Below are 18,046 nucleotides of genomic sequence, written 5' to 3'. Positions count from 1 at the left end.
ATGCGAAATAGTTCTGAGCTCCTTAAAAGCAATAGTTTGCTTGCTATCTTACTAGTCTCGGCAAGATTAACCATAGATAGGGAGTGGATATCATCAAAACCCCCATCTGTTATGGATTGGTGGCTGTTAGTAAGGCAAACACACGATATGGAACAGGCGCTGGCTAAGGCAAGAGGTATCTGCTCAATAGCTACATTTACGGCAATATGGGGTTCTTTGTTTTTGGTGGAATAAATGTTCTGCTGTCATGTGTATAATTACTGAGTTAGGTAAAGTTATATGTATATTCTTAATACTGTGTATATTATTTTGTATGTGTGCATTAACCTCTCGTTGACAAATAAAAAATAAAAAGTAAAAAAATTTAAAAAAAAGGAAAGGACGCCCTAAACACGCCCCTTCCTAATAGCGAATCGCTCACCCATTTTGCAATTCAGTAATAGGTTACCAAATCGCAAAATAGGATTCGGTACATTGGGAAAGCCTTTGTTCTGGTCGCAAACGGCCAGATTCTGCGAATCGGGCCATTTGCAACCTTAAAAAGGTACATACATTTGGCCCAAATGCTTTCCGTTCTTTTTCAGGAGGGTGTATGTTTGGTGTATATCAATCAATCAATCATATAATTTGTAAAACGCACTACTCACCCGTGAGGGTCTCAAGGCGCTGGGGTGGGGAATGCTGCTACTGCTTGAAAAGCCAGGTCTTGAGGAGTTTTCTGAAGGTCAGCAGGTCTTGGGTCTGCCGTAGGTGGATGGGGAGGGTGTTCCAGGTCTTGGCGGCGAGGTGGGAGAACAATCTGCCGCCTGAGGTCGCTCTTCGGAAGCGGGGGACTGTAGCGAGGGCGAGGTTGGTGGAGCGGAGCTGGCGGGTGGGGGTGTAGAAGCTGAGTCGTTTGTTGCGGTACGTTGGTCCGGTGTTGTGGAGTGCCTTGTGTGCGTGGGTGAGGAGCTTGAAGGTTATCCTCTTGTTGACCGGGAGCCAGTGCAGGTCTCTCAGGTGGGGTGTGATGTGGCTGCGGCGAGGGATGTCGAGGATCAGGCGTGCAGAGGCATTCTGGATGCTTTGGAGCCGACTCAGGAGTTTGGCCGAGGCTCCTGCGTAGAGGTCGTTTCCATAGTCCAACCTGCTGCTGACAAGGGCCTGGGTGACTGTTCTTCTCGTTTCAGTGGGGATCCACTTGTAGATCCTACGGAGCATGCGGAGGGTGTTGAAGCAGGAGGAGGAGACGGCGTTGGCCTGTTTAGTCATGGAGAGGGTGGAGTCGAGGATGACCCCCTAGGTTGCGTGCGTGATCGGTGGGTGTGGGAGCGGTTACCAGTGTGGTCGGCCACCAGGAGTCGTCCCAGGCCGAAGGGTTGTATCCAAGGATGAGGACCTCCGTCTTGTCCGAGTTCAGTTTCAGTCGGCTGTTCCTCATCCATTCAGCAACGGCCTTCATTCCTTCGTGAAGCTTGGTTTTGGAGATGTGGGGGTCCTTGGTGAGGGAGAGTATCAGCTGGGTGTCACCGGCGAAGGAGAGGATGTTGAGGTTGTGCCGATGGGCGACATGGGCGAGCGGTGCCATGTAGATGTTAAACAGAGTTGGACTGAGGGATGAGCCCCGGGGTACGCCGCAGATGATCTCGGTGGCTTCGGAGCGGAAGGGGGGAAGGTGGACGCTCTGTGTTCTGCCGGAGAGGAAGGAGGTGGTCCAGTCCAGAGCCTTCTCTTGGATCCCAGCGTTGTGGAGGCGTGTTCGTAGTGTGTGGTGACAGACCGTCTCAGAGGCGGCTGACAGGTCTAGGAGGATGAGGGCCGCCGTTTCTCCGTTGTCCAGCAGGGACTTGATGTCATCGGTGGCGGCGATGAGGGCAGTCTCGGTGCTGTGGTTGCTGCGGAACCCGGACTGGGAAGGGTCGAGGATGTTGTTCTCCTCGAAGTAGCGGGTCAGTTGTTCGTTGACGGTCTTCTCGATGACATTTGCCGGGAACGGGAGCAGGGAGATGGGCCGGAAGTTCTTGGGGTCCTTGGGGTCCACCTTGGGGTTCTTGAGAAAGGCGTTGATCTCGGCGTGCTTCCAGCTCTCCGGGAAGGTTGCTGTCTCGAAGGAGGTGTTGATGACTTTCCGGAGATGGGGTGCGATGGATGTGCTGGCTTTGTTGAAGATGTGGTGTGGGCATGGATTTGAAGGAGATCCGGTGTGGATGGTGTTCATGATCTTGATGCTGTCATCGTCGTTGATGTTGGTCCAGTAGAGCAGGAGGTTGGTGCGGATGGTGGTCGTGGGGGCGGAGGTCTCAGTGGTTGTCGGGGGGTCGTGGCGTTGAAACTGTCGTGGATTTCTGTGATCTTGCGGTGGAAGAAGGTGGCCAGCGAGTCGCACATGTCTTGCGAGGGTGGGACGTCGTTGGTGTTGGAGCTGGTGTTGGAGAGTTCCTTCACGATGTTGAAGAGCTCTTTGCTGTTGTGCGCGTTGTTGTCTAGGCGGTCTTTGAAGGAGGCCCTTTTGGCGGATCTGATGAGGTGATGGTGTCTGCGGGTGGCATTCTTGTGGGCGGCGTGGCTGTCCGGTGTTCGTTCACGGAGCCAGATCTTCTCCAGCTTTCGGCAGGTTTGCTTGGAGGCCCGGTGGTCTTCAGTGAACCAGCTGGCTTTCTTGTTGGTATGATTGTTGGAGGGTTTCTTGTTCGGGGCGAGGGTGTTGGCGCAGTCGTTGATCCACTGTCTGAGATTGCGGGGGCAGTGTCGGGTCGGTATGGTCGGCGGGTGGGCTCTGGGCGAGGGTGGTGGTTAGCTGGTCTTCGGTGACTTAGCTCCAGTAGCGGTGCGGCATCTGTTGGGTGCGGTGGTGCGTGGTGGGTTTCTTGAAGGTGAAGGGGATGCAGCGGTGGCCGGTCCAGTGGAGTTCGGTGGTATGGTTGAAGAAGACGTGGGGGCTTGCGGAGAAGATGTAGTCAAGCGTGTGACCGGCGGAGTGGGTGGATGTTGCGACGAGTTGTCTGAGTCCGAGGTTGGCTAGGTTGTCGATCAGGTGGTGGAGTTGGTGTCGTCATTGTTCTCGAGGTGGAAGTTTAGGTCCCCGAGGAGGATGTAGTCCGTGGAGGCGAGGGCGTGTGTGCTGACGAAGTCGGTGATGGAGTCGCTGAGCTGTGGTCGGGGTCCGGGCGGTCTGTAGATGAGGGTTCCTCTGAGGGTGGTGTTGAGGTCAGTGTGGATCTGGAAGTGCAGGTGTTCGGCGGTGCTGAGGGTGTCGTCGGTGTTGGTCGAGACTCTGAGAGTTTACCTGTGGACGATGGCGATTCCTCCTCCCGCTCTGTTGGTGAGGTCCATACGGGTGATCTTATAGCCTTCCGGGACGGCTATGGATATGTCGGGTGCCGAGGCGGGGTTCAGCCAGGTCTCCGTCAGGAAGGCGACGTCTGGGGAGGTTGAGTGGAGTAGGTCCCAGAGTTCAACGGCATATTTTCGGGTGGAGCGGGTGTTGAGAAGTATGCGTCTGAGGTGGTTGGGTTCTTTCCTGGTCGGCAGCATGGTGGGGCGGATGCTTGTGAAGCTGCAGTTCCGGCAGGTGAAAGCTCCGTGGGTGCGCTTCGTAGCGGCCAGGAAGGAGGTGTGTGATCGTCTGGTGTTGAGTGCGTGGAGGGTTCTGGCATCGTAGCGGTGTCGTGCGTCGTGGCGTTCCTGGTGTCCAGGGGTCCTGGCACTGGGCGCGGTCCAGGCACGGACGGGCACAGACGGGCTTGCCTTAGCTGCGTGGCCGCGTAGCGGCTTCCATATGAGGGGATGTGGGAGGGAGGAGCAGCTGGGAGGTGGGAGCGGGCGGCGAATGGGATTGCAGGTGGGCGGGGCGGCGAATGGGATTGCAGGTGGGCGGGGCCGCAGGGACGCACTGGGCACTGGAAGGAAAAACAGGTTTAGGCATGAAAACAAGTACAGGCGCGGGAGGAATAAAAACAAGTCTGGGCAAGAAAGCAAGTTAGGCACAGGGGAAAAATACAAGATTAGGCAAAAACAATGCAGGCAGAGCCGTGCAGCAGCGTGGGGAGCGACCTGCCTGCGAGCAGGGTTATAGGTCGCGGGAAAGATTTTGGGTGTATCGTCGAACTCCTCTCTCTACTACTGATTATCTCCTTTTCTATTGTTGAAAAAGCGTATTCTGCGCTTGGGGATTAGTTCGACGTGTGTTCGACATGCTTATGAACTCTTGTGGTAAGCAGGTAAACCACCAAGATGCTTGATTTGGCTCGGATAAATGTTGAGCAAAAACATCCCAAAAGAACAGTGTGGAACAATGCAAAGTCTTCAAGAAACTGTGTTGTTTAAAAGAGATTGGCTTAAAGTGAAAAGGGGCAGGCATATAATGAAAGGGTAATCTGAGTTTTCTTGAGCACATCAAGTTTGTGCGGGAAAGTCAATGGTGAGGTTAGATGATGGTGGAATCTTAATAATTTGGCACAAGTCGGTAATCAAAGTGTCAACAAAGAAACAGATGGAAATGTCTTGTGTGATCTCTATGATGGTGAGTTGAACATTAAGATATTGAAGAGGGGGTGAAAGGAGAGGGATGAGAGTGGGCGGGTTAGTACAGACGAATGTAGCGGTCAGGATGATTTCGATACTTGTGATTTTACCAACGATGAATATCATGCTGTCATTAGAATGCTCTACAAAATGTTTAATAAAAAATGTTTTTAAAAAATGATATTGAAGAGGACTGGACATGTCAACAATGATGGTTGTGGTTTGCAATTATCTGCAAGTTCCAGTGTCCATGACTGCAATCAGTACCCTGACACTTATGCTCTAAATGGCTCTTCATGGCTGAAGAATAGACAATTACATGTTGTCACTCTTCATCTGGCATGCACCAGCATGACCTTTGAGATCAGCTACTCAACATCTACTCTGTATCCCTAGATATAAAAAAAACTCACAAGAGTAAGTTCGATCTTACTTACCAGTTCTAAGGCCTGAAATCCACTGCCTCTATCGATGAGGCATCAAAGCATTTTTCTAAGGTTCCATAAACAACTGAAGACCTGCTTATTTGTCCTAATTCTGTAATAGCTAACTAGTCACGCATTCCCTATTTTTGTTGCTACTGCTGTTTAAGCGAACAGTACAAAAAGCGGCTGGATACCTGTTGTTGAGGTTCATGTTGTGTTTCATTCATTCATTAATGGGTTGTCATTGGAAGACGTACTTCTAGGAAGTGGTGTGTGGTCATTGGACCAAGAACTTGGTCAGGAGGCTACTGAGAAAAGTTCCTCTGTTATTCGAATATCATCTTCCAATCTCACGCGTATACAGAATGTTGGAAAAGCAAAATACTGGAATGATTTTGTTTGTAATTATGTCATATAACATTTTCTGAGAGAGGTACGTCTAGAACTCCCACTGTTATAACTGTGGATCTGGTTCGCCTGTGTCATTTAGAAGTGACAAATCATGACCATAGGCATTAGCTTCTACATATGGGCCACACGGGTATACCTCTAGGACTGTGCCAAGTGCACAACCCTCTTCCTCCCTCAGGCACTGTCATTGTCAATTTTCACAACTTAACTCCTCAAATTCTAACAGGGGAAATTGTTCTAAGACATCCTGACTGATATGCAAATGTGACAGACAGTGACTTTTTTAAGGCACCAACATATGTTTCAGGCTCCACACCTGCAGGGAATGCCTACACCTCTTCCATGAGAGATTCACATACAGTTGTATTCAGTGTAAACCCTCCTTGTGAAGCTACGACTCCCTGACCTCCAGCCAGTGACGGATTTTGAACGCTTTCTGAGCTGACTTTGTTTGAGCCAACATGAATTTCTCCTTAATTTTTCTCTGCTTCATGTCCAATTCATCACTGCTATATTTCGCATAAATGCAGAATCCCATCAAGTTATTTAGTTTGCCAACAGATGACATTTTGTGTAATGTGCAAACAAATTTTAGGTTTCAGCCCCAGAACAAACTGTAATACAAAAATCCCCATAGCTTTCTCTTCAGGATAGCGGCTTCCACTGGGCTGTTTGAAAACCTTCAATAACCTTTCAGAATATTCATGAGTGGTTTCTTCGGCTCCTGTGTTGTTCTTTTAATATTCAGTCAATCAATATCTTTTGGAGGAATCTTCACTTTCAGAAAATGTATGACTGCCTCATCCTTATACATTTTAGTGTTGTTATTTAGTCTTCTTTTTGTTTTATAGGAAAGGAAATGTGCTGTAGTAGGTCTAGTGCTGTGAGTGCCACCTAATGAACTTACCTTCTGGTTCGGTTCCTCTTGCCTGAGCCAGCTTGTGGACCTAGACAGAAGTAGCTGGAATGTTGGGATTGACACTGTTGGGGAGAGTAACAGCTGTTGGAGTCAAATGCAGCTGCGAGATGGGGCCTCCCAGTGAATCACCTACTTACCTGCAATACTGCTTCTACTTTGGGCAATTCATTTGTTCATTGGCACATACACCACCAGCGTTCATTTGCACAATAAGAAAGTCATTGTATGCATTTATCTTTTTAAGATGTGTCTACAGCTCTTACTTTTCCTTAGTCCCCAATATATATATAACATTTGCAGGGCCATCTATTTGTGATACGTTAACATGAGGGATATTCTTTACTTTCTCTTGCACTTTATGCTACTGAAGGGGACGTGTTTTGCTACATCCAATATACAGCTAGAGGCTGTCAGTGGTGTTTGATTTTTGGCTGACGTGTGGCTGTGATACCTGTGGAAACAATGATAATAACTGTAGGTCATGAACATTCTACATTGATACTGCAATTTTAGGATGTCACACTTGTGGTTTGAGCTTTCATGAACTAACCATATATTGTTTTAGGAGACCAATTATATGTTTGATAAAAATGTGGCGTAGTAAGTGAAACATTCTTATGTGTATGTTTTTTGTAGTGCACTTTGTCTCTATCAAAAATCATGTTGGGCTATACCGAACCAGTGTTCTTTGACGTTTACCTTTCCTACCAACGAGGCACTGGACAGCAGGATCTCTGGGCTGTGCCAGTGCTGAACTTAAATCTTCAATACAACGACTTGTTCATCAACCAAGGTGAGATTTTTAAAACAAGTGTTTTAATAAGCATTTATTTCAAAGTCTGATATGAACAAGTGTGTCTCAGTCTTACAAGATTGTTACCTGTCAAAGTAGGCTCAATTGAGGAGGTATGCAGCTTTAGAATGTTTTCCTTACTGAGGCTAGTATGGTAGCTATCTCTGCACAAAAGATTTAACCCAACCCATTATTGTTTCCTATAACACCAGTTTGGTTTACATTTAAAAATTTGTTTTGCAAGGAGAACATATGGTTTTAAAGAATATCATGGTTTGGACTTTATGGAACCAATCTTTTTATTAGTATTAAGAGACAAACCTGAGGCAATACACAGCTGTGTGCCTACAACCACATTGGCTGGCAGCGTCTGGTTTATGAGCATGTCAAATTTACACAGCTTCAATGCCTACAACCTGGGGCTGGCAGCGGTGATTGGATTGTGTGGAAAACCTATCTACAATAATAAACATCTACAATAATAGCAGCACATGAACGAATGAAAGAAAAAGAAAAAACCCTACCCTGCCACCCCTAAAAGGAAAAGAAAAGGGTCCTGCACCGGCCGTGGATTTACTCGCATTGATGCCGTCCATCATGAACTATCAGACTTCAATTAAGATCTGCCCTAATGTATGCGGGAAGTCGTCGCCTCTTTTACCTTAGGGATCAGATACAATATTTGGAGATATTTGGGCATGTTACCTCCCTGAGTTCTTTTGACAGTAGCTGAATGAAAGGGGCCCACAATTCTGCATAGGCCTCGCCCTTGTGGTCTTGAACTAGTGAGACGCGCCCCATGGCGAGAATAAGCTAAAGTTCATGCAGCCAAGCAGTGTTGTCAGGGACATTCGTGGAGCCCCATTGCGCATGGATTGTTTGACGTGCTGCTAACAATGCCAGAGCTCTCTGCCTACCCCTCAGTGAGCGAAGAGGAAATGTCAGCACGTTTGATAGCCCAAATAGTTTGTGTGCCAGGAAGCGTGGGATCTCTGTATGAAAGGCTTTGTCAATGTCATTCAGCACCCCCTCCCAGAAGCGCCACAGCTTTGGGCAGTGCCAGAGTAAGTGCACCAAAGAGCCTGAAAGGCCAACATTTCTCAGTGTAATTTTTGCCCCAGCTATGAATGCGGGCCGGTGTGAGATACCAATAGGATGTAACTTTGTATGCCGATTGGGCCCCTGCAGTGTTATAGGCCGTGTGGTGCGCCCTGTAGTGGATGTTCTCCCATTCTTTGTTCGACAGGGCCCTCCCCAGCCCCTTCTCCCAGCGTAGTTGACCCTTTGTACGCCCTCCCTTTTGCCCCGTGGCTAGCATAGTGTGCAGCTCAGAGATCAGGTGCTTATCATCTTTTTTGCACATTACCCATTTTTTGAAAGGTGTGAGCAGCCGAGAGGCCTTCGCTAGGTAGGTCGGGGTAGTGACCCAGTGCCTAAGTTGCCGGTAGTGGAAATCATCAAACTCTGGCAGATCATAATCCAATCTCAGTTGTTCATATGGAAGTATGCCGTCTGCATCGAACAGCGGACCCACGCGGACATCCCATACTTTTAGCGTCGCCACAGTAACTGGGGAAGAGTAGAGACCCCAGGCTCTTAGTTTGCGCGGGAGCCAAGCCTCCCTCCATATATTTGCTCCAGCTACTGCCTGATCCATAAAGGTCCAGTGTTTTTCAGAGAGCGGACGAGTCCACTCCACAATATACCGGAGGTGGGAGCCTTGAAGATATCTATGCACTAATGGCAGGCCCACTCCTCCGTCTTGCTTAGGCTGTGTCATTTGGGATATGTGTAATCGCACCTTCTTCCCTCCTCAGACAAATTTGTTGATGGCTAATTGTATAGCGCGCATAGCTTTTGGAGGGGGGACTAGGGGTAGAGTCTGGAAAAGATATAGAATCCGCGGTAGCACCGTCATCTTTGCCGCTGCTATACGCCCAAGCTAGGCCAGTTTTAGTCTCGACCACCAATCCAGGGCACTCGCAGTTTGTTCCACCATAGCCGAGTAGTTCAACCCCAGTGTTTTCGACAGCGTTGGAGCCAGAAGGATGCCCAGGTAAGTTATTGGTTGCTTGGCTCACTGCAGAGCGAATCTCTGTCTTAAGATATCTTCATGTGCCTGGTGGTGGAAAGGTTAAGAACCTGTGACTTGCTTAGGTTTACTTTAAATTCCGAGACTCTCCCGAAGGCCTCCAACTCGGCTAAGAGGGCGGGCAGAGAGGGGAGTGGTTGAAAGAGTGATAGAAATATGTCGTCCACATAAAGGCTTATCTTTTTTTATTTTTTTTATTGAACATTTCAAAATAAAATAGCACAGATTGTCATTGCACATACATTGCAAAAGGAAGCTCTGCAACTTCAACCAAAGTAACATAAACCCCGTCCCAGTATGACACACCACGCCAAAATCCGACACACCCCAACTTTCACATGTTCAAGATCTTGACGATACAGCCAGCTCGTGGAAACAGCTACCCAGAATGTCTAAGGTGATTGATAACGACCAGGGGTTCAGCACTCACTCAGACTACTCTCTTCCTGTTCACATTGTGCTAATAAATATTCCCGCAATGGTGCCCATATGTCTTTTGGCCGAGAGGATGTCAGTAGTTCCTCAGCGTGCCGCTCCAGTTGCTCCCGACAATATACCACGTCTCTAACCCGTAAGTCAACTTTCGTCCGTAGACGACTGTCCCAGGTGAATAACACTCGCCTCTTCGCCAGTAACAATGTAACCTTCAGGAATCTCCCCACCCTGCCCGTCACTCCAGGCAGATATCCCAGGAGACAGCCCAGGGGTGAGCGGTCCACAATCAGCTCAGTCATGGTGCATAGGAGTGTTACCACACCCTCCCAGTATCGACCAACCCAAGCACAATGCCATGCCAGGTGGAGAAAATCAGCCCCATCTAGCCCACATCTCTTACAACAAGCTGAGTCTCGCAGGCCCATCTTATGTAGTTTTTGGGGAGTGTGGTATACCATGTGTATGAATTTTAAATGAATGATTCTTAAATTACTATTAGGCGTCAGGCTCCCTGTCAAGTTGCATATCTGTTCCCACATGTCTGCCGTCAGTGGTGAAGCCAACAGCGTTCCATAGCCTCATCCACTCCACGAACTGACCCCTCCTGAACCATCTTATATAATTTCGTGAGCAATTTTTTCCTTGACGGAGCTACTATAAGCATCTGAAGTGCCTGTAACGTCACAGGTTCGTCTGGGAAGCTGGTGTAGTGATCTCGCATTGCCCGGTGGAGCCTGTAACAGGTGAAGAGAAAGAGAGGTGTAGGGTTCTGTATGTAGTCAAGGTCCGTCTCCAAAACATATTTCCCATTGGCATATAAGTCGTAAAGATGTGTGAGCCCTGCTTCCCTAAGGGCCGCTAAAGAGCCCTTCTCACCAGCTACCGACAAGGCGGCATGCCCTTCTATAGGTAACGCAGGTGCGTATATCGGGAGTTTATGGGCCCTCCTGCCGATCTCTTGCCAAGCCGCCACCGTACTGTCAATTGTGTTTATCTCCGTCTTAGGCGTGTTCCTATTGCGATGGGTAATAATACCTCTAAGTGATACAGGTTGGGCGTCCCCATCCTCCACGGCCACATGTGGAACAAAATCATGCGGTGTAAACCAAAAATACGCGTACTGAGCGTGGCAACATACAGATCCGGAGCACGAAAACCATCTTTCTCAAATGGCAATGTCAAAGTAGACCAGCTTAGTCTAGGTGATTTTTCCCCCCACACTAGCCGCAGTAGCTGGGTCTGAACCGTTTTAAAATAATGCTTAGTTAATCTAATAGGAATATTGCTGAAGAGATACAGTAGCTTCGGGAGGATAGTTATTTTTATCACCGCAATACGGTCTGCCAGAGACAACGGGAGGGAAACCCAGCGATCAATTAGCTGCACCAAATTGGTGTATGCACGCCCGTAATTTTCCCAGATGACTACCTCGGGATCTCTGTGTAGCCACACTCCTAAATATTTCACCGGTTCTTCCAGAGTAGTAAGGAGTATTCCACCTGAGGCGTAGACATCACCGCCGTCAGCGGAATTTTAACCAACTTCCCCCAGTTGATCTGCAGTCCCGAAAAGTGACCGAATTTGATATATTCCCGGATTATCGGAGAGAGGTATCTCTGTGGTTCGCGGACATATAGGACCATATCGTCCGCGTATAGTGAAATGCCCACCGGTCTATTATTAAAATTTAGTGCCGCTGCTAAGAGGGATTGCCTGATTTTACAAGCCAGTGGCTCCAGAGCAATGGCAAATAAAAAGGGGGATAAGGGGCAGCCATGTCTGGTACCATGCTCTATGTGAAACGGCTCTGATGTAAGACCACCCACTCGAACTGTCGCCGAAGCGTCGGTGTAAAGGATCTGTACCCGGGGGGAAACCCATCCTGTTAAGAATAAAAGACATGTACTTCCACTCTATGGAATCAAACGCTTTGGCCACGTCAAGAAGGACAGCTAGCGCCTCCAGTTGTGGATTTAGTATGTGGAACATGGCAAAGATGGTTCGCAAATTGAAGGACGTTGAGCGGTCTGGGATGAACCCTGCCTGATCTGGCAAGACTAAAAGCGGCATCAAGGGCTGCAATTTACTCGCTAAAATCTTTGCCAGGATCTTCGCATCTATATTTATCAAAGATAGCGGGCTATAAGAATCGCAACGCGAGGCGGGCTTGTCCTTCTTCAGCAAAATTATAATCTAAGCCTGTCCCAAGTATGGGGGGAGCACACCGGTCTCATGAGCCTCCGCGTACATTGCTAGGATGTGCGGCACCAAGAGATCCACATGCGCCTTATAGAATTCTGCAGTCAGGCCATCCGGCCCAGGCGCCTTTCCGTTGGGCAGCGAGAGGATAGCCAACTTGACATCCGCTTCGTCAATAGGTAAGCTCAAGTACTTTCTATGGACATCCGAGAGCCATGCGCTCGCCGTGTCATTGAGATATTCCTGCATCACAGATTCCGGCATACTGCCTCTGGATGTATATATGGACTCATAAAATATGCGGAACTGTTCTAGTATACTATGTTCCGTGTGATGATCAATTCCATTATCATCTATAATGTGATCTAGCGGAGTGACATCATACCGTTCTCGCAGTCTACTAGCTAAGACCTTGCCTGGCCTACCACCCTCACCATACGCCCTGGCCACATATCTTTTGGACCTATATTTCACTTCCGTATCCGCCAAGGTGTTGTATTCCTCCACGTGTTTGCGAATTTGAGCAAGTATCTCTATGGAGGGTGCCGCACTGTATGGGCTTCAAAACCCTTCAACGTCTCTTCCAACTTTTGCAGATGTCTCCTGATGTCCCGCAGAATTCCCGCCGAAGTGCTGATGCAAACCCCCTTATCGTCACTTTAAAGGCTTCCCATAAAGTCGCTTGACTATCAACAGTGCCCTCATTTAATTCAAAATACTGTGCAATAGCATTCCTAATGGTCTCAGCGTAAACAGGATCTAATAGAGCCTCAGCCCGAAATCGCCAGGTGAACGGGCGAAGCGGATTAAGGGGCACAGACATTTCTAGGACTACCGGATTATGGTCGGATAGTGTTCTAGGGAGCGTGTATACCTTCTTAACCCATCCATTAGACCCCCTGCTTAGAATCCAATAGTCCAGACATGACCAGCTGTTGAACGCGGGAGTTATGTGTGTGCCCCCTGTAACCCCGGGGTGCGCAACCTCCAGGCGTCCACCAGTCCCAACTCCTGCATATTGTCGCGAAAGTACTGTGCCACCTTCAGTGTGCGCTCACCAGTTGGATTAGATTTATTCACCTGCGGATCGAGGTGGGTATTATTATTTATTTTTCTTTAAACTCTTTTTATTATATAGAAATAAAACAAACAATCAAGGCAAAGGAGTATTAAAATACAGGCGCGTTTCTGAGTGGGAAGGAAAAGGCAATGACATCATAATGCAAGTCAATCAACAAAAATCAGAGGGGGGGCATAAGCGGGGGAGGCATAAGCGGGGGAAAAAGACTCAAGATTTTAAAACATGTAAATTAGAACAAATCATGGAATGTCGGATCAGGGAGAGCGCGGGGCATCGGGGACATCAGGAAGGGGTGGCGTGCATATGTCTCCTCTATAGGAGTTCCATTGACTCCAAATGTTACCCCATTTTTTGGGTCTACCTCGCGCCACATATACAGTCTTCTCTTGAAACATACACCAGTCCATATTCTCCTTCCATACCGAGACCGTCGGCGGGCGGGGAGCGCCCCACAACTGTGCAATGTCTCGTTTTGCAATCATGTTGGCCAGGGTCGCCCATCGCGTCTCAGCCACGTCATAGTCATTCGGTTCCCATACATTCAGCAGACAGCGCCTAGCTTCCGGTTGTATCTCGACTCCCGTGACCTCTTTCATGACCGCTTGCACTCTACTCCAAAATGTAGCAACCTCCGGACATTCCCAAATGATGTGAAGGAAAGTAGCAAGTTGACCACAACCACGGATACATAACCCATCAACAGAATAACCCCTTCGAATCAGTCGCGGGTCAGTAACATACACACGGCGTAAGATCTTGAGTTGAACTAGTCAAAGACGGGCCGGTATCGCGACCTCCTTGGGTGTGGAAATCGCGGATTGCCAGTCCTCATCATCTAATATTAAACAGTCTCTGGTCCAGACCTCCCTTAAACGCGTTAACAGGTCCGACCGATCATTAATTAATTTCTTATAAATCTAAGAAATCGTGCTATTGGGCACATATCTATCAAGTATTCGATCCTCCAACGGGGAAGATTCCGGAATAACGGTCCCAGTGGGGAAAACAGAGCCCAACGCGTGACGAATCTGTAAATAGCGAAAAAATTCCCGATCACTCAATTCATATTCCGTCTTCAAGACCTCGAAAGTCTTAATCCTATCCTTAACCCAGAGATCGCCCACTCTACTGATACCAATCATATCCCATTTCCCAAAGCCTTTCGTCTTCCATAAACTTCCCAACTTGCAAGAATCGTATAAGGGGGTCGCTCGGGTTAGTCTATCGCTCCACCCCATTGCCGTAGTTGCACAATTCCACACCTGCACCGCGATCTTGGTAGGTCCAGTAAGCATCCGGATCGCCGATCTAGAGTAGAGCGCCCTATTATAATTCCCACCCGGTAACAGCCACTTATCCATCTCAAATGCGGGATCTAAACCCGGACCATACATACCGTGATTGATTGCACTCAGTTGAGAGGCCCAGTAGTAACGCCTGATATCGGGAAGAGCAATACCGCCGTCATACCAGGGAAGTGTAAGTTTGGGGAGGGCGATACGGGCACGCCCATCCCAAATCAGCTGTCTTTGTAGACTCTCCACTTCAGAACGCAATCGTTGTAGCGGAGGGAGTAAATTACATTCATATCTGGCCACGGGGTCCAAAGTGATATAAATTCCCAAATATTTGAAACCCTCTTGTGTAACCTGTATTGGACAACCACGCGGCAATGCAGGGGTGCCACCCGAGAGTACCTATATACAGGACTTGGACCAGTTAATCACGAGGCCAGAATTGCGTCCGAATGAAATCAACACATCAAACAGCACATTTAACGACTTTTGGGGCGAAGTGAGGTACAACAGAATATCGTCCGCATAGAGCGATATGCGATCCTCAAACTCAGGGGTCCACTGTATACCTCTCATTGATGGTTCCCAGGGCAACCATGCAGCCACGGGCTCCAGGGCAAGAGCAAAGAGGAGTGGAGACAACAGACATCCTTGCCGAGTACCCCTTCCCAGAGCGAAGGGACTGGCTACCCGACCATTGACCACTACAAGCGCCAACGGTGCCTCATAGAGAAGTTTCACCCAGCTAATAAAGCCAGGACCAAAGCCGAATTTCGCAAGAGCAGCCCACAAATACGACCATTCCACAGTGTCAAAAGCCATCGTGGCGTCAAGGGAGACCAAGATGGCCGATTCCCGAAGATATGGGGCTCTCGCGAGAGCGCAGTGTAAGCGTCTCAAATTCAGTGCTGTATTACGGCGCGGGATGAATCCGGACTGGTCTGGGTGAATCAAGTCTCCAATCACATTGATAAGACGGTTCGCTATTACCTTAGCGAAGATCTTTGGCTCCGCATTAAGAAGCGATATGGGTCTGTAGGACGCACAAGAAGCCCATGGCTTTCCCTCTTTGTGAATCACTACTATCGATGCAAGACGTTGATCGTAAGGGAGGGAGCCAGTATCCCTTGATTCTAAGAACATATCGCGGAGATATGGTGCAATCCTATCTGGACGCAACTTGTATAACTCAATAGGGAGACCATTGGGACCCATAGCCTTCCCCGATCGAAGAGAGCGTATGGCAAGAGCTATCTCATCCACTGAAAGTGGCGCATCCAGCAGCTCCCTGTCTGAGTCCGATAGGCACGGCAGCGAAATATCTCTCAACAACTGGTGAGAGTCTTCTTCGGGCCTAACAGACACTGGAGAATAAACCTCCCGAAAATTATCAGCGAAGCACTCAATTATCTCAACCGGGTCAGTCACACGCATTCCATCAGGCCTCTCAATCTTCGGAACCACACGACTCGCTCTGTCCTTTCTATCCAACCAGGCAATAAATTTCCCAGCCTTGTCTCCCACATCATAAAGCCGCCCCTGTCGCTCCCTACTCATGAGTTTAGCGGCATCAGTCACCAGGGCCCTATAATCAGACTGTTTGAGACCGAGGACATGAAGTTTATCTCGAGTGACCCCCAACTCCAACTCTCCTTCCAGTTCAGTAATATCAGCCTCAAGTCGGACCGCCTCCTCATTCCTACTCTTTTTAGCACCAGCAATCAATGATAAGGCATGTCCACGAAGGACCGTCTTAAACGCTTCCCACAATGAGACAGAAGAAGACACCGATCCCTCATTCTCAAGAAAGTAGTGATCAAGAGATTTAACAAGTTCAGCACGGGTCTTAGGGTTGTGGAGATACCAGGTGTTAATCGGAGTCACTCGACCACCAGTGCCCGGATTAGTGTCCATATGAAGCCATATGGGAGAGTGATCCGAAATCCCCCTAGCTAAGTGTCTGATCTCCTTTATCAATGAGGCCTGTGCTGCCGGCATCAAAACATAGTTCAACCTGGACAGGCTACCATGGGCACCCGAGTGGAAGGTAAACTGTGTCCGACTCGGGTGCATCACCCTCCAACAATCAATCAAGTCCAGCGTTTCCAGAAATCCACTCAACCATGATTGGGACCTTGCTAGATCCCGGGGGGGATGGCGGTCCTCTACCGCAGAAACAACAGAATTAAAGTCTCCGCCCACGATCATCATACAGTCAGGAAGTCCCAGAACCACCCTCCCCAAATCAGCAAAGGTCGAGGACTGCAAACCAGGGGGGACGTATACAGAAAGCAACGTGATGTTCTTCCCCTCCCACCTACCAGTGAGGGCAGCATAATCATCACACTATCTATCGTCACACATTACATTGTCTACCTCCAGGGGAAGGGAGTTTCGAACAAGAATACCCCCCCCCCCCCTGGAACCGGAGGTGAAACCAGCGTGGGCAGCAAGGTGGTATCCCCGCCTATTCATAGCATGACAAATGTTCCCAATCAGATGTGTTTCTTGCAATAACACTACATCAGGGGAGAAACGTTTCAAGTATTGCAACACCACACCCCGTGTTATCCTGTCCCCCAATCCATTAACATTCCAACATAGAAGTCTCAACCCTCTACCCCCCACACTCGAAACGGTAGCAGAGCCCTGCCCACCCGCAGCGCAGCACCCAGATCAAATAGTAAATCAATACGTTGCCTTGAAAAAGAACCAAAACACACCCCAAACATTCCCCACCCTCCCCCCACAGTCCCAAGAAACGAACGCCCCCCACCCTGCACCCCTGCGTTAGACTCAGAAGCCACCCCAACTTGCAGTGTGCCTGTCGCCCTAACATAGAACTAATCTACAAGAAGAAACCCAGAGGAGGAAAGAGTCCCGTCCCCCCGCCACCCCTAGTTACACACATAAATCTTAGAAATACAGGAGACGTCAAACCACAGTGACATATCGTAAACAGTGTTAGAAACTTGGGAGCTTCTGCTCATTCTTGGTCAGGTTGGCCACCCTCAGCTCCGCCGGAGTGTTCCGTGCGATGTAGTCGCTCAGGCAAGGAATCAAGCCAGTCACTCACTCTGTCAGGGCGATCAAAGAAAAATGTCCGGTCCTCATATTCAATCCGTAGTCGGGTCGGGAAAAGCATCGCATATTTCAGTCCCATGTCCCGCAGTCTCCGCTTCACTCCTTGGAATTCCATCCTCTGTTTCTGAACAGATTGTGTGAAGTCCGGGTAGAAGCTCACAGTGGTTTTCTCAAACTCCACCGGGCCACCCGTTCGCGATGCCTGCAGGATAGCGTCTCTATCCCTGAAATAGAAGATTCTAGCAATAATCGGACGTGGTGGAGCACCGGTTTTAGGCTGACCACCCGGAACTCTATGCACACGTTCCACGGCAAGATGCGTGAGGATGAGGTCTTCAACAAGGAGATCCGTGGAAGAGGCTGTGGAATTTTCCGGAACACCAATGATGGGCACGTTATTACGTCTCGCCCGGCTTTCAAAATCCTCCAGTCGACGATTAAAGAGGTCATTAGAGGTCCGGAGATTACGCACCTCCGTTTGCAGGTCAGCGACATCCGTAGTGAGGCTGGAAGTCTTTAAGTCCAAGGATTTTACCTTTTCGTTGGTCTTTGATAAATCCATTCTGATAATATTGACGTCAATGGCCACTGTGTCGAGCTTGAGGGCGATGGCCTCATACTGTTGATCCATAGAAGTCTTCATACCAGTGATGGCGCCCATGACGTCTTGCAATGTAAGATCAGCCAATATGGCGGGGTCCTCGGTCACTTCACCCCGATTCCTATTCGCCCCTCCTGGTGACACCTTAGGCTGGGTGTAGCAGTCCATGACATTCGTTTGAATGGTACCACCTCGGAGAGGGGTCTTG

At 48.9% G+C, this 18,046-nt stretch overlaps 1 protein-coding gene across 1 annotated transcript in view; it reads left to right on the top strand.

The window, feature by feature from the left end:
• TMEM67 (transmembrane protein 67) overlaps positions 1 to 18,046 on the top strand; it is a 989,409-nt gene that overhangs the window by 358,290 nt on the left and 613,073 nt on the right. The window contains exon 12 of the mRNA XM_078687042.1: positions 6,895 to 7,051. Within this exon, the coding sequence (XP_078543168.1) occupies positions 6,895 to 7,051 (157 nt within the window). The remainder of the gene's footprint in view (positions 1 to 6,894; positions 7,052 to 18,046) is intronic.

The sequence above is a fragment of the Lissotriton helveticus genome, chromosome 4_1 (genome assembly GCF_964261635.1).
Source record: "Lissotriton helveticus chromosome 4_1, aLisHel1.1, whole genome shotgun sequence".
Classification (NCBI taxonomy): domain Eukaryota; kingdom Metazoa; phylum Chordata; class Amphibia; order Caudata; family Salamandridae; genus Lissotriton; species Lissotriton helveticus.
Note: the sequence above shows the minus strand (reverse complement) of the source record. Positions and strands in the feature narration are given on the sequence as shown.